This window comes from Trachemys scripta, chromosome 11, assembly GCF_013100865.1.
Source record: "Trachemys scripta elegans isolate TJP31775 chromosome 11, CAS_Tse_1.0, whole genome shotgun sequence".
Classification (NCBI taxonomy): domain Eukaryota; kingdom Metazoa; phylum Chordata; order Testudines; family Emydidae; genus Trachemys; species Trachemys scripta.
In genome coordinates, this window is record NC_048308.1 from 54,222,192 (window position 1) to 54,234,673 (window position 12,482).

The following is a 12,482-nucleotide window of genomic DNA, read 5'->3' on the forward strand; positions in this document are numbered from 1 at the left end:
CCCAACGGCTCCGCGCCGGGACGCACCGCGCCGGCACGGCGCCGCTGGGCCTCTCCGGCCCCGAGCGGGGTGCCCGTGTCCCCGCGCCCGGCGGGTGCGGGGCTGGGCGGGGCGGCCCGCAGCGGGCTCTGGGCCCAGCTCGCCTGGCAGGGACCCGCGCTCGGGTTGTCACCGGAGCCGGGCCGCTCTGGGCTGTCCCGCGCCCGGCCGGTGCTGCTCTCCGGGGGCCTCGCTCTGTCGGCCCCGCAGGGGCTGGTGGCGCTTCTCGGCGCCCGGGGGTGTGGATCCCCCCGGCCGCTGTGGGGATGAGTCTGTTCCGCTTGTAGCCTTGTCAGCTAAGAAAGGTGTTTTCTCCGCTGGGATTGGCCGGGAGCCCCTCCCAGGGCAGCGCCTCGGTGTTCAGGAGTCTCTGGTCCTAAGGAAGAGTCCTAGTCGCTAAATGTTAGTGACTCCAGCTAACGTAATCTTCCATTTACGTGATCGTGTGTGTGTATGAATTACTTCCCCAGCCACTGGCTGGTAGGCAGCCACCTCTGAGGTGAAAGTTGACACCTTTTTAACAGCATCTAATGATGTTACATGATGGTTTAGGATGAAAATGAACAAAACATTCAATCAGAAAAAATCAGGCAGGATATTTGGTAGGATGAAAGAATTATAGCTAAGTGTCTTGGCCGAGTTAGGCCAACACCCCATCATAAAAACCCAGAGGTGCTGCTGGAAGTACCATTACTCCTATCTTGCTGGTCCCTTGTGAAATCACTTTAATACCACTTCCTTCAGAACCCTGGACTTCTTTTTGGGGTCTTTAAGTATTAACCAGATCTGACTCTTCTTAGCATATGAAAAGGAATGAAAGAGATGACATTTCCAGTATTTCAAGTCAAGCAAAGCTTTAGCTTTAATTTTAAGATATGAAATGTGGTAGCTCCTTTATTGTAAGTTTCATATTTTGGCTTTTAGGAGGTTGAGCATTAGTCCCATATAGTCCTTTGCAACTTTGTTTGCTTCCTCTCTTTCTAGATGTAGTTTCCTGTTTGAAACTGTAAAGGTTATTTTCCTACAGCATGTTGAAGTTTCCTGATATTAAGCATTCAGAATTTGCTGCAAATGACATACTATCTTTCCCACCCTTTATTAAACTGGTTTAAATTTGGGGTTTTTTTCCATAGGATTTTTACAATTGGCCTGATGAATCTTTTGAAGAAATGGATAGCACGCTAGCTGTTCAACAGGTATTTTTTGTTCTAATAAACATTTTTTTCATGTGTATAAGTTTAGTCACCCAAATCTTGTGACTTCTGGCAAGATGTAAGCAAAAGGGCACATTCTCTTCTTGGTTGTAATATAGTTGTACAAAAATAACTTCATAATTCCATAGAGAAATAGAAATCAGTGTATTGGTTAATACAGTAATTTTCTGTGTAGAAATCACTAGAATCCTGGTGTCCGGTTTCACCAGTTGAACAGGTTTTATTGCTACCTGGTAAAACTCACTGCTCCTCTTACCATTTCTCGTTCAGGGAAGACATGTTTTTCACACACTGTATTTTTGGGACATTTGCTTTGTTCCTTCTCCACCTATCGCTACTTTTTTTTTTTTTTGTCCTCTTACTTTTGTCTATCAAAATAGCTGCTCAATTCCAGCTAGACTAAAGAAATAAGTAGTTGTTATCCTTACTGTAGTGGCTATTAGGTATATATCAAAGTAGCTAGAGTTGTGGCACAGTCCTAAATATGGTGTCTTACTATCTTTAAACAACTTTGAGAAATTATTACTTTTTCTTCTCAGTATATCCAACAAAACATAAGGGCAGACTGTTCTAACATTGACAAAATCCTGGAACCTCCTGAAGGACAGGATGAAGGTGTATGGAAGTATGAACATTTACGGTAAGAATTCATGCTTTGTCAAAATGTAGAATCGAGAATCCCACCACACTGATTAGCAGTAGTAATGAATCATAATAGTCTGACTCTTATAGACTCTAAATATTTTTTTTACGACTGTTTAAAAAAACAACAAACCAACAAGAGCAAAACTTTGTACTATTAAACATTTTAGAATTATGTATTAGTAATAGATTTGTAGTCTTAACAATAGAATTTATTTGCTCCTTTTCTGATTACCAAGTTCATTGTTGTGAGGATTCCCTTAAACTCCCTTTTGCTTTTAAAAATGTGTGATGTCAACATACGTGTTTGTTTATTTTAAATACTTCTAGAATTGAACTCAAAGATTTATGTCAGTATGGACTGAAAGGACAGCCATGAGTTTCCACAGCACCTCACCGCCTCAATCTCATCAACCCCTTACTTTCACTTACTACAATATGAATATTGTAATCATTAGATACTCTCCAGAATAGCTTTTAGCTATGAGGCCTGTTTTTAACAAACAGTAAGAAAATATTTTTTGTAGTAAACATGTTCTCTGTTTTTATTCCAGTCACTATCGGAGAAATCGTGACAATTTTTCTGGCCTTCTCTTTATGTCTGTTAGCTGTTATAATACATTGGGGTTAAGCTGGGTACTTAGATGCCTTTTATGTCTCGAAACTGTCCTTGTTATTGAAAGTGTTTTATTTTATTATAGTACAGACTCAATATTCTGCTCACTGATATTTCCATCCTTATTCTGCTTTGGTTTTTACATCACTTTGCTATGATTAGTGTCCTGACATTCTGAAAAAAAAAATCAGTTTTTTTCTTAGTTTGATTGTCTTGTCATTCCATCAACATACATTTTCAAGGCTAAGAATAGTTTCAAGTTTGTGCCTCCAAATGAGAGTTAGGCACCTCGGTTCTAGGCACCTAAATACCTTTAAAAATGTGGCACTTGGGAGCCTATGTCCCAATGACTTTTAATGAGGCTTAGGCTCTTAAGTACCTATATTTCTTTTGAAAATGGGACTTAGGTGCCTAAGTTAGTCACTTCTGAAAATTTTACCCTGCTTCCTCCGAAGCATTAAATCTTCTCTAAACTGTCTGCTAGAGTGTGCCTGAGAGTGAGGCAATCAGCAGCTTTCACACATAGCCTCACTGCATTATACCTCAACTCAGGCTGGCTTATAGAGAGGTACTCCTGGAGGTCTCAGTAGTAGTCTCTTGAACATTTGGGGATGGCACTAAAGCCACAGAATTGGACTTTCAGGGTGTATAGCATAGATGGGTTTGATCAGTTTGCACCTTATGATGTGTTTTTCTTCAGTGTATGTTTAAGGGATTTTACTTTTTTTTTTCTTTTTTCTTAAACATGAATTGCTATCAAAGGCAAATTTGTAAAATGTAGATTTTCCTAAGGGAGAAAATAATATATTCCTAGTCTCTGCTATCGGAATACTGTTCAGTTTATCCTTTTTGACAAAGGAGAAAACTCGAATATAGTTGTATGAGTTCCTCTGAACGAATAATAAATTAAAATTTTCTGACTTTTCTTTTTGTATTCCTGTTATCTCATAGTCTCCTCTTATTTATTCTTTTCTTCCTTGTATATTCTACAGATATGTCCAAGATTCTAAATTTGTCATAGCTGCTGAAATTATTTTGAACCATATTTTTTACATTTGATCTCATTCCTCTTCTGCTTTCTACGCCCCAGAAGAGACCAATGTAATTATTAAAAATGCTAGAGATGCATAAAACCATTAGTGTTTATGACAAGTTGTTCTTTGCGTTAAAATGTTTCCATTAGGGAAACTGTTTTGACAATGCTGTATTTAAATTTCTAGACAATTCTGTCTCGAGCTCAATGGACTTGCTGTCAAGCTTCAGGTAACTCTCTTCTTATTTAATTTTTGTGTCAGAGACCAGGTTGTTTTTGTATTTTTAGATGTAATATTAGCTCACAAAGCTTTGCAAACTTTTCGTTCACATATTTTTAGCCACCATGACTTTAGGAACATAGTTTTAGGATTCCAGAAGACTTTAGTTGATCAAGTAGCTTTAAAATATTTTTCTGATTTTAAGGAATTGAGAGTTAAATTATTAATAATGATCAAATCTTGCTTTCTCTGTTTGGTATTTTATTAACTGAACAACTGTTTCAACAGAGTGAATGCCACCCAGATACATGCACTCAGATGACAGCAACTGAACAATGGATTTTTCTTTGTGCAGCCCATAAAACTCCCAAAGAGGTAAGGAGGGTATTTTTTGAAATATATCTGTGAAGGCTCATATTTTCTTCAGGGATCCATGCACAGAAGGGGCCATCCGTGCATATCTTGTCTTAGTCAAATTGAAGGGATATGTGGGAATGCAACTTTCATAGCAGTACTCCCTGCTTGCTTCTCACATCCTCCATAGTGACTCATAGGAGGCAGAAGAGCAGGGAACCAGCTGCTCTCCATAACAGTCTCATACAGATCCCTACTTCCCCCTCATCTTTTGTGTGGGAATCTGGAAGAGTAATATAGCTTTAATCTGTATTAAATTTTCTCTGGTCACCTCCATAGTTGTTACTGAGCAACGAAAAGGGATTTCTTTTTTAGCAGATCGAGTTGCCTTTCTCTGCGGTTTCATGGAGTTGGAAGGCTTCCTCTCTTCCTCCCCCTCCCCCCACCTCCCTGTGGACTCTCAAATCCCTGCTTCTGGTGACAACTTGCAGGGAATTCTGCAATGGGAACCTCTGCATCTTCAGCTCCTCTGACACCCTCCTGTGGCTTCCTCCTTGGGAAGGACCATTCTGGCCCTTGGTTTTTTACTTTAGTTAGTTTTGTGCAAATTTTGGTAGTAAGATTGTAGACTGCTGATTAGTCTGACTTAATTTCTCTGTACTGGTGCATGAACAAGAGTTAGTAATATTTGATGCATGATTGTTAGGCCCTGGTGTACAACTGTTCACATTACAACCATTATTACGTTGAGAGTCTTAGCAAAGAGATCAAGGACTAAGTAGCCATGGAGACTGCACTTTCTTCTCAGCCCTGGAGAAAGTTTCCTTTTAGGGGAGGGTTGAGGCACTCGGGTGGGATGGTTTGGGGATGCTTGCCGTGCCATTACCTGCTGTACAGAGCAATAAAAATGCCTGTTCCATAGCTAGAAGTTCAACATCTTTCACCAGAAATAATGTGCACTTGGTGGGGTGGGGAAAAGGTGTAATAAGCACATGATGACACCTTCCCTTTGAAGTTAGTGAAGAAAGAAGTTTGGGGGAGGTGGGAAACAAACTTTCTCAAACAGAAATGGAATTGGAAGTGAATATACAAAATAAAAAAAAAGGAACCATCCAGAATCTTGGTTAGTGTTTTTAGCAGAGGTAGAGTTTCATATTTTTTTTCCCTTTCCTCACTTGAAACTGATTTTAGTATGTTCTTAACTACTTTCCAATTATTAAGTGGCCAGGCTAAAACTCAATGAAATATTACATGAGTTTACTTCTTATTTTCTACGTTCTCAAGCTAACAGTGTTTGTCATCTAAAATTCAGTACAGAATAATATGGGGTATTGATGAAAGGAGAAGGGAAATTGATATTTTGCTACCCCTTCATGGGTGTGTTGATATGTTTCATGTGTCCAGACTAACCAAGTATAGTGTATTAGCTTGGAATACTTGTCACTCGGTCAATGAGATCTATCTTTAACCCTGCATGATTAAAACAGTTAAGTATAGGGATTTTAATTTTTCCATGGCTTGGTCTGCTACAGCACAGACCAAGGGCTGGTTCCTTCTAGTATGTTGACAGGGACAATGATGACCAATCACCGCCAGGATTTTCATACTCTCCAGCTCTTTCTCTGCTTTTCCAGTTTGTCCTGCCTCACTCTGAGCAACATACAGGAATGTTGCCCTACTTTCCTCAAGAGAATTTTTCTAGCAGCTTGGAACACCCAGAGAAGGTTAAAATTGAGTGAGGAAAATACCATAGTTGTCCCTCTTGTACCATTGCATTAAGCATGTTGTGCATTCACTTGAACTAGTTATCACAGGAGTCTGATTAGGAGACAACCTGGAACATCCAGGTGAAAAGATCTTTGCTCTGGTGGGAAAATCAACACGAAGTGGGGATAGGCTTTCCTCTCCAGGGGCCAGCCAGTCTCCTGACAATATGAGATACCACATGGATATTCAGCCTTGTCAAGGACACAGTCCTAAAGGAAGAGGCAGCTTCACAAACTGTGGGTTATCAGACTAACCCTACTAGCACCTCAAGAGCAGATCAAAGGAGCATGCATCTTCAAATTCTGACAGTGAGGGTTGCAGAGTTACGTATTTGAATGTCCAAGCACATGGAACATTACCCAAGCTCCTGTCTGAGCCACCCAGTTGGTAAACTTATATTTTCTTATCTTCAGAGTGGCTTTCCTGGTGGCTGTTGGTTGAGACGATAGTAGAGCTGTCTATCTTATCTGATCTCTCTTCATACCTAGTCTTCCATAATAATAGTGTGTTCCTTTAAAATTGTTCTAGTTTTTTGCCCAAAGTCCTGCCTCCTTTAATTTAAACCAGATGAAGAGATTACAAGGTGAACTGCATTTTCAACCCCTTTTACTCCCTCTTGAGTAGACCCCTTACGTGACAGATTTTGTTACCTTCACCCTTCTTTGGGTGGATCTGTGTGATCCTACCACTGTTAGACTGGATCTTTCAGCTGCAGCCTCCCTGTTTACCAACTGTTAACCTGACAAACCCAGCTGTATTTGGCACATGTAAGCCCTTTTCCCTTGGCAACCTGATAGCAGCTGATTAAAGGGACTCTAAAACAGCTTCTTCAAAACAAAGCAGTATCTGTTCACCCCAAAGGTACATAGCATGCAGAGCAAAGGGGTAAGTTCTATACACAGATTAACGTTTAGATAAGGAAAAAAATATATTTTTAAGCACTAGTAAGTTCCATTCAGCCCAGTTACCTCCATGTCTAGGTTGGGAGAAACTTTGACTCTTGTTCTTCTTCGCCTCACAGAGTTTAGTCATGTACTGCTATTCAGAACCCATGTTTTGGGCAGTAGAAAACTCAGCCGCAGAAAACAAATGATCCCATCTACCTTTTTCTCTTTTTCTCCTCAGTCAAGATGAAGCAGACACCCTCGCAATTGAGTTTTCCATAAAATGAGTTTTGTTCTCCTAGGTAGGGAGGGATTTAGTGTAAGTTTATTGGAGAAATGGGTGGAGCACAAGGAGTGGGAAGATCATGGACTCTGATCCTGCTTGTCAAAGCAGTCCATGGTCTGCCCTCATGACTGAGCCATGGAAGCCAAACTAACTTGTAGGTGGTGGGATGAACTTTTTCTTTGGCAGTGGTTTTCCATTATAGAACTTCTGTCATGTCAGTTGCTAAAGAGACACTTAATTAGAACATCTACTCCTGTGCATATGCCCCATTGCCAAAACAACCATTCTCCTGAAATAATGCAATCAGGGGTACTTGGAGCTATACGTAGTAAAACATGGGAGGCGGAGACAGCTCTCATATGGGGGAAGTTTACTCAAACCCTTATAAAAACTCTGTAAAACTTTTGGAATTCAAAATGGCTGTATGATGTGTCAGACAATTCTGTGTGAAATATTGTGTGATGCAATGTCATACCTGTTTTCCCCCCTAATATTTTTTAGTGTCCTGCTATAGACTACACCAGGCACACGCTTGATGGAGCTGCATGTCTTCTGAATAGCAATAAATATTTCCCCAGCAGGTAAAACTCTTAGAAGCATCATCTTTAATTCTTTTTGGAGGGGTGGAAGGGGTTATTTTACTTTCAGAAAATCTTCTTCATACATGGAACAAATCTGAAACAGTGTTTGGTAATGCAAATTGTTTTTCATGTATCTAGTAGAATAAATTACTGTATTACAGTATTACGAAATATGATGAAAAATACTAAATGTGGCAGCATGTCCACAGTTACTGTTGTTCCTAAGTATGGGAAGAGGTCCTGCTTTTAGTACTGCTCTGCCACCAGCTTGTTAGAGGTGTTGAAGGGACTATATTACCAATCCAATTTAATCAAGTTGGGTTTTCCAGTGTAGTCTAGGTCTCCAGTGGGGAAAGTCCCACCTCAAAGGAGGGAGGGAGTTGTGGTGGCTCAAGGTACTGTTAGACATGCTGTGCTGGGAAGCCCACACCAAACTAGTGCAGTCCCAAAAGTGGACACCACTGACTGCAAAGAGGCCTGGCCAAGGACGTGCACAGATTCAGTTTCTCAGGTAGTCTCCATGCCAATTTATGGAACCCCGGATGGAAAAGTAAAAGCTGAGTTTTCTGGGGAGGAGCCTCCATGGAGCACAGTGGTCCTGCTGGGGAAGGAGTGTGCAGTTTGCATCCCTCTGTGCTAGAAATGGGGAATCTAGCCCCTTCCAGATTAATTTTAAAACCTGTCTGTGGAAAGAAGCCAGTGTTTCTGCAATCAAAATATGAAGTTTTAAATGTGCAGAATGAACCAACTTAATATTTTTACTAAATTCTTTTAAGAATAATGATTACAGAATTTAATTATCAGTCATCCACAAAACCTAACTTTTGGAATTTCATGTGGGATCAATTAATCCAGTATAAACAACTAAAATTAAATACACAGGCGCACATGTGCTTGTTTATATCTGTATTCAACCTGTAGATTTGTAAAACTGAGTACTGTATAACATTTGACTTATGCTTACAGAGTTAGCATAAAGGAATCCTCTGTAGCCAAACTAGGATCAGTGTGCCGTAGGATTTACAGAATATTTTCCCATGCGTATTTTCATCATCGGCAGATATTTGATGAATATGAAGTAAGTAACTGAGTACTTTGCATTTACTTTCAGTAGTGCATTTACTAAAGTGATGCCAAGCATTGTTGTTCTGCAGTTGTTACATATTTTCTTCTCTTAACACTTTCACTACGCAGACCTCCTTAGCAAGCAAGGTACAGTTCATAATAGATTACATGCATGTAAGAATTGTGTGAAGTTTTATGTGAATGACTTTGGTCTTCAAACTAAGCAATTTCATGTGTGCTTTTTTTAATCCTGTTTATTATAGTTCTCCTAAATTGGGTAGAAATTCACGATACAGAAGCAGGAAGCTTTACAAGAACTTTAATACGATAATTTCAGTGACCCTTGTTATGAAAATTGCTTGCCTTTGAGTATTACAGGAAACCCTTAGGATTATTATCATTGAAAGTAGAGAAATATTTTTTTCAGTTTACTTTATGCTTGACAGCACTTTTTTGTACAGTCAGTTACTTGTTTGTGTACATCTTTCACACAGTAGTGGAGGAAACATTTTAACAGTTGGGAAGCCTGATGGTAAAGCCACAGAATCAACAGGGGACTCAGGGGCATGTATATTACCTGAAACTACTTTTTTTTTTTTTTAACTGACTAAATTTTAAGTCAGGAAGGGGGCTTAGATGTGTGAATAGCAGTAAAAACAAGGCTAAGGACTAGCATGGGGAGGAGCACAGTGGGTACACATACTACTGGAGCCTGTGGACTGTAGTAGCAGCTAAAGACTGACTCAGTTTACTGTTTAGTTGGGGTGTGTGTGGCGGGGGAGGGATTTAATTACCACAGGTGCTTATATACAGCTTTTGTTAGGGCTTTGCATAGTGGACCAGAATTTAGTTGACACAGAATTGATTATCTGATTTCATGCTTGGTATAGTGGGACTTGAATATATTCCTATTTGGGTACTTTTAACATAGAGTTATGAAAATAAAGCTTAAAAAGGTGCTTGTGTCCACTCTTATGAATATAAAAGGGGGAAATAAAACTATTTTACTAATGGATTCCTTGTGGTGGTGGTATTTAGATGTAAACCACCCAATGTTCCTAAAAGTTACAATACCAAGGGGACAATTTATTTATGCTCCAGGATTTTTATGATAAATTTCCCACAATTCACTTTGAAATATTCCCTTCTCGTATATGTCATAATGCATTTTATTTTACATTGGAATTAAATTTTTTTTTTTTCCATCCTCAGAATGAAACCTTTTTGTGTCACCGGTTCACTAAATTTGTGATGAAATATAATTTGATGTCCAAGGATAACCTGATTGTACCAATTTTGGAAGAGGAGGTGCAGAATTCAGTGTCTGGGGAAAGTGAGGCATGATGGGAATTGTGGTACAGAAAGCAACTGTACTGAACACACAATTGACATTATGTACTGTATATATCATTTTAGACACTTCAATCATGTATCCTTATTATAGCTTTGTTTAGTATACTTTTTTGTATGCTGTGTGCATTGCCTTTTAATATGGGAAATACTTTAAGTTATTCATGAACTGTATATTCATCAATGTGGCACTCATGGTTTTTAAATAAAATTAGTATTATCTGTTTATAATACCTGTTAATAAAAGAATTACAGTTGTGTAAAATTGCTGCTAAACAATCATTGGATCACAATCCTCAAATGTGTCTGATTAAAAAAGATAAGTGAGACTAAGGTTTCACACAAGCCATTTTCTAATGAAATAGTAATGTTAGCCTTAGTTCTGAGTTTAATACGTACCTTAAATTTAGAATCCTGCAGGAAGGTCCTTGTAATGTAGCTTATTCCTAATTTTAGCTCTTACTTTTTTTCAAAGAACTCATTTATTTCTAAGTTTTACTTCTGCTTTTGGGCGTGCGTATATAGTATTAACTATTCTTGTATGTGTATATTCAAATATTAAACACAACTACAGTATTAGTAATACCAAAAGGATAACTTTACTATGCTACTAAAAGTATATTTTTGATCTGTATGAGAGATAGTTGTGTACTTTCTGGACTTGCCTTTCTGTAACAGTGGAGGCCTGTCTACATCATGGAAGTGATGTGTTGAGTCTTAAGGAAAGGAAAGATTATTTTTTCTTATGAAAATCCTTCACTTTCGTTCCTCCCATGACTTCTCAAAAGAATAGCAGTGGCTGAAAATAACTTTTCCTCTTGGCTATAGTAAGGTACTTAGTGGTTTTATACCTGTGCATATCTATAATAACTGCTTACAGATTATACCTCAGTGTTCATATTACACTACAGAACAATGTACTAGCATAGTCTTGTTTATAGTCTTAGCACAAAAATTGAATTCTAGCCTTGCAATACTTTGATTCATGTGGAGAGTATGATTAATAATGTGCTTTCATCCATTCACCTGGATTGTATCCACTCTGAGGTGAAATACATCCATAGTTGGAGTTGTTTGCAGATTTGCAATAACTCACAAGTTCCATGAGTGCTGCTTAATGGTGTTGAACTGTCCAGAATTTGATTAGAATTAAATGTTTTAAAGACTATTCTAGCAGACTTATTGTTAATGGTGTACATAAATGAAGAGAGTCTAAAAGCACTAGCAGTGTTCTTATATTAAATGGAGCTTGCCTAGATAAAGTAAGTTTTGTGGCTTCTTCACATAGTAGAGGGCCTGTTTATGTATTGAAACAGGTTAAAGTGTTGGCCTTAGTGGGCCAAGCCATTTATCTAAATGATACTTCCTCTTGAAGGTATGCTTACCTGGGAATGAGAGCTAATTTATTTTTAAATAGTAATTTCTTCAAAATATACTGAACATGCCTTAAGTAGTTAAATACAAAATATTACAAGTCAAATATACCCTAAGCATTTAAACAATGAGAACCTGGAGAGATAAAGGTCTTAAATTGCTTATACAGTGCTGCCTTCTTGGGCACAGATTTTTGTGTGTGTTCATTTTTAAAATTGTATTTATTGGTCAGCAGGGTCACTGCATCAGATGCAGTCTTAGTGACTAGCTTTAGCTATTGTGTTTGCACACTTGAGGTTTATCTTCTACAGGTCAGATGACTTGATTTGATATCTTTAAATTTGTCCTGAGGGTAGAGGATTACACTTTGGAGGTAATAAGACGTATTTAGCTTTGTAGTAATCTGCTGTTGCAAGATAGACCCTAGTACATTTCTGTTGTACAGCCACTTTAACAAACTTATATTGGCCTGGGACAGGCAAAAAGCTGGTGCTCTTCACTATTAAACATTTTTGGTAAAATTGAAGATAGTGGAGCAGTGCTCAGAACTTCATTAAAATCTTAAACTTCTCTCTTCCCCTTCTCTCATGCTTTGAGTTCTAGTAAAAGCCTCCAGAACTGTTAATCTTGTTTGTTCTCATTCACATCATTAATATTATGTCATACTGTAAAGCTGCCTCAGTGAAACACTGCTTATATTTTCCTTGCTACTATTTACGTGAGTGGTACCATAAAACTTCACTTAGCCTAAGCAAACCATTGATTTGTTCAGTAAATATTTTTCCCTGAACGATCTGTGTCTCTTCTGATTCATGGTTTGATTTGTATTACTTAGCCACAGTAATTCTGCTAGTCAACATTAAACAGATACTAAGATTTTAATTCAAAATGTCATGCCAATTGTTTGTTTGGACAAAGCAAATCAGTATTGAAAATCAAAATTCCAACTACCGCTTCCATTCTGTGGACTAAGCAGCTGGGAATTATTAAAACAGCAACCTGACTCCTCTTTGCTCAGAAGAGCAAGTGTATTAAATATAAATAAAATGTAACTAGT

General features: G+C 38.5%; 1 protein-coding gene across 3 annotated transcripts in view; it reads left to right on the forward strand.

Annotated features, from left to right (window-relative positions):
• LOC117884882 (MOB-like protein phocein) overlaps nucleotides 1-11,995 on the forward strand; it is a 33,623-nt gene extending 21,628 nt beyond the window's left edge. For 2 of the 3 annotated variants that reach the window (XM_034785803.1, XM_034785800.1), the window contains 7 exons: nucleotides 1,173-1,235; nucleotides 1,793-1,893; nucleotides 3,732-3,774; nucleotides 4,053-4,139; nucleotides 7,557-7,636; nucleotides 8,603-8,714; nucleotides 9,914-11,995. In XM_034785803.1, coding sequence (XP_034641694.1) covers nucleotides 1,173-1,235; nucleotides 1,793-1,893; nucleotides 3,732-3,774; nucleotides 4,053-4,139; nucleotides 7,557-7,636; nucleotides 8,603-8,714; nucleotides 9,914-10,045 — 618 coding nt within the window. In that variant the 3' untranslated portion in view covers nucleotides 10,046-11,995. Of the gene's footprint in view, nucleotides 1-108; nucleotides 442-1,172; nucleotides 1,236-1,792; nucleotides 1,894-3,731; nucleotides 3,775-4,052; nucleotides 4,140-7,556; nucleotides 7,637-8,602; nucleotides 8,715-9,913 lie in introns of those variants that run through there. The other variant, XM_034785801.1, reaches the window with a different exon arrangement.
• The last annotated feature ends 487 nt before the right edge of the window (nucleotides 11,996-12,482 follow it).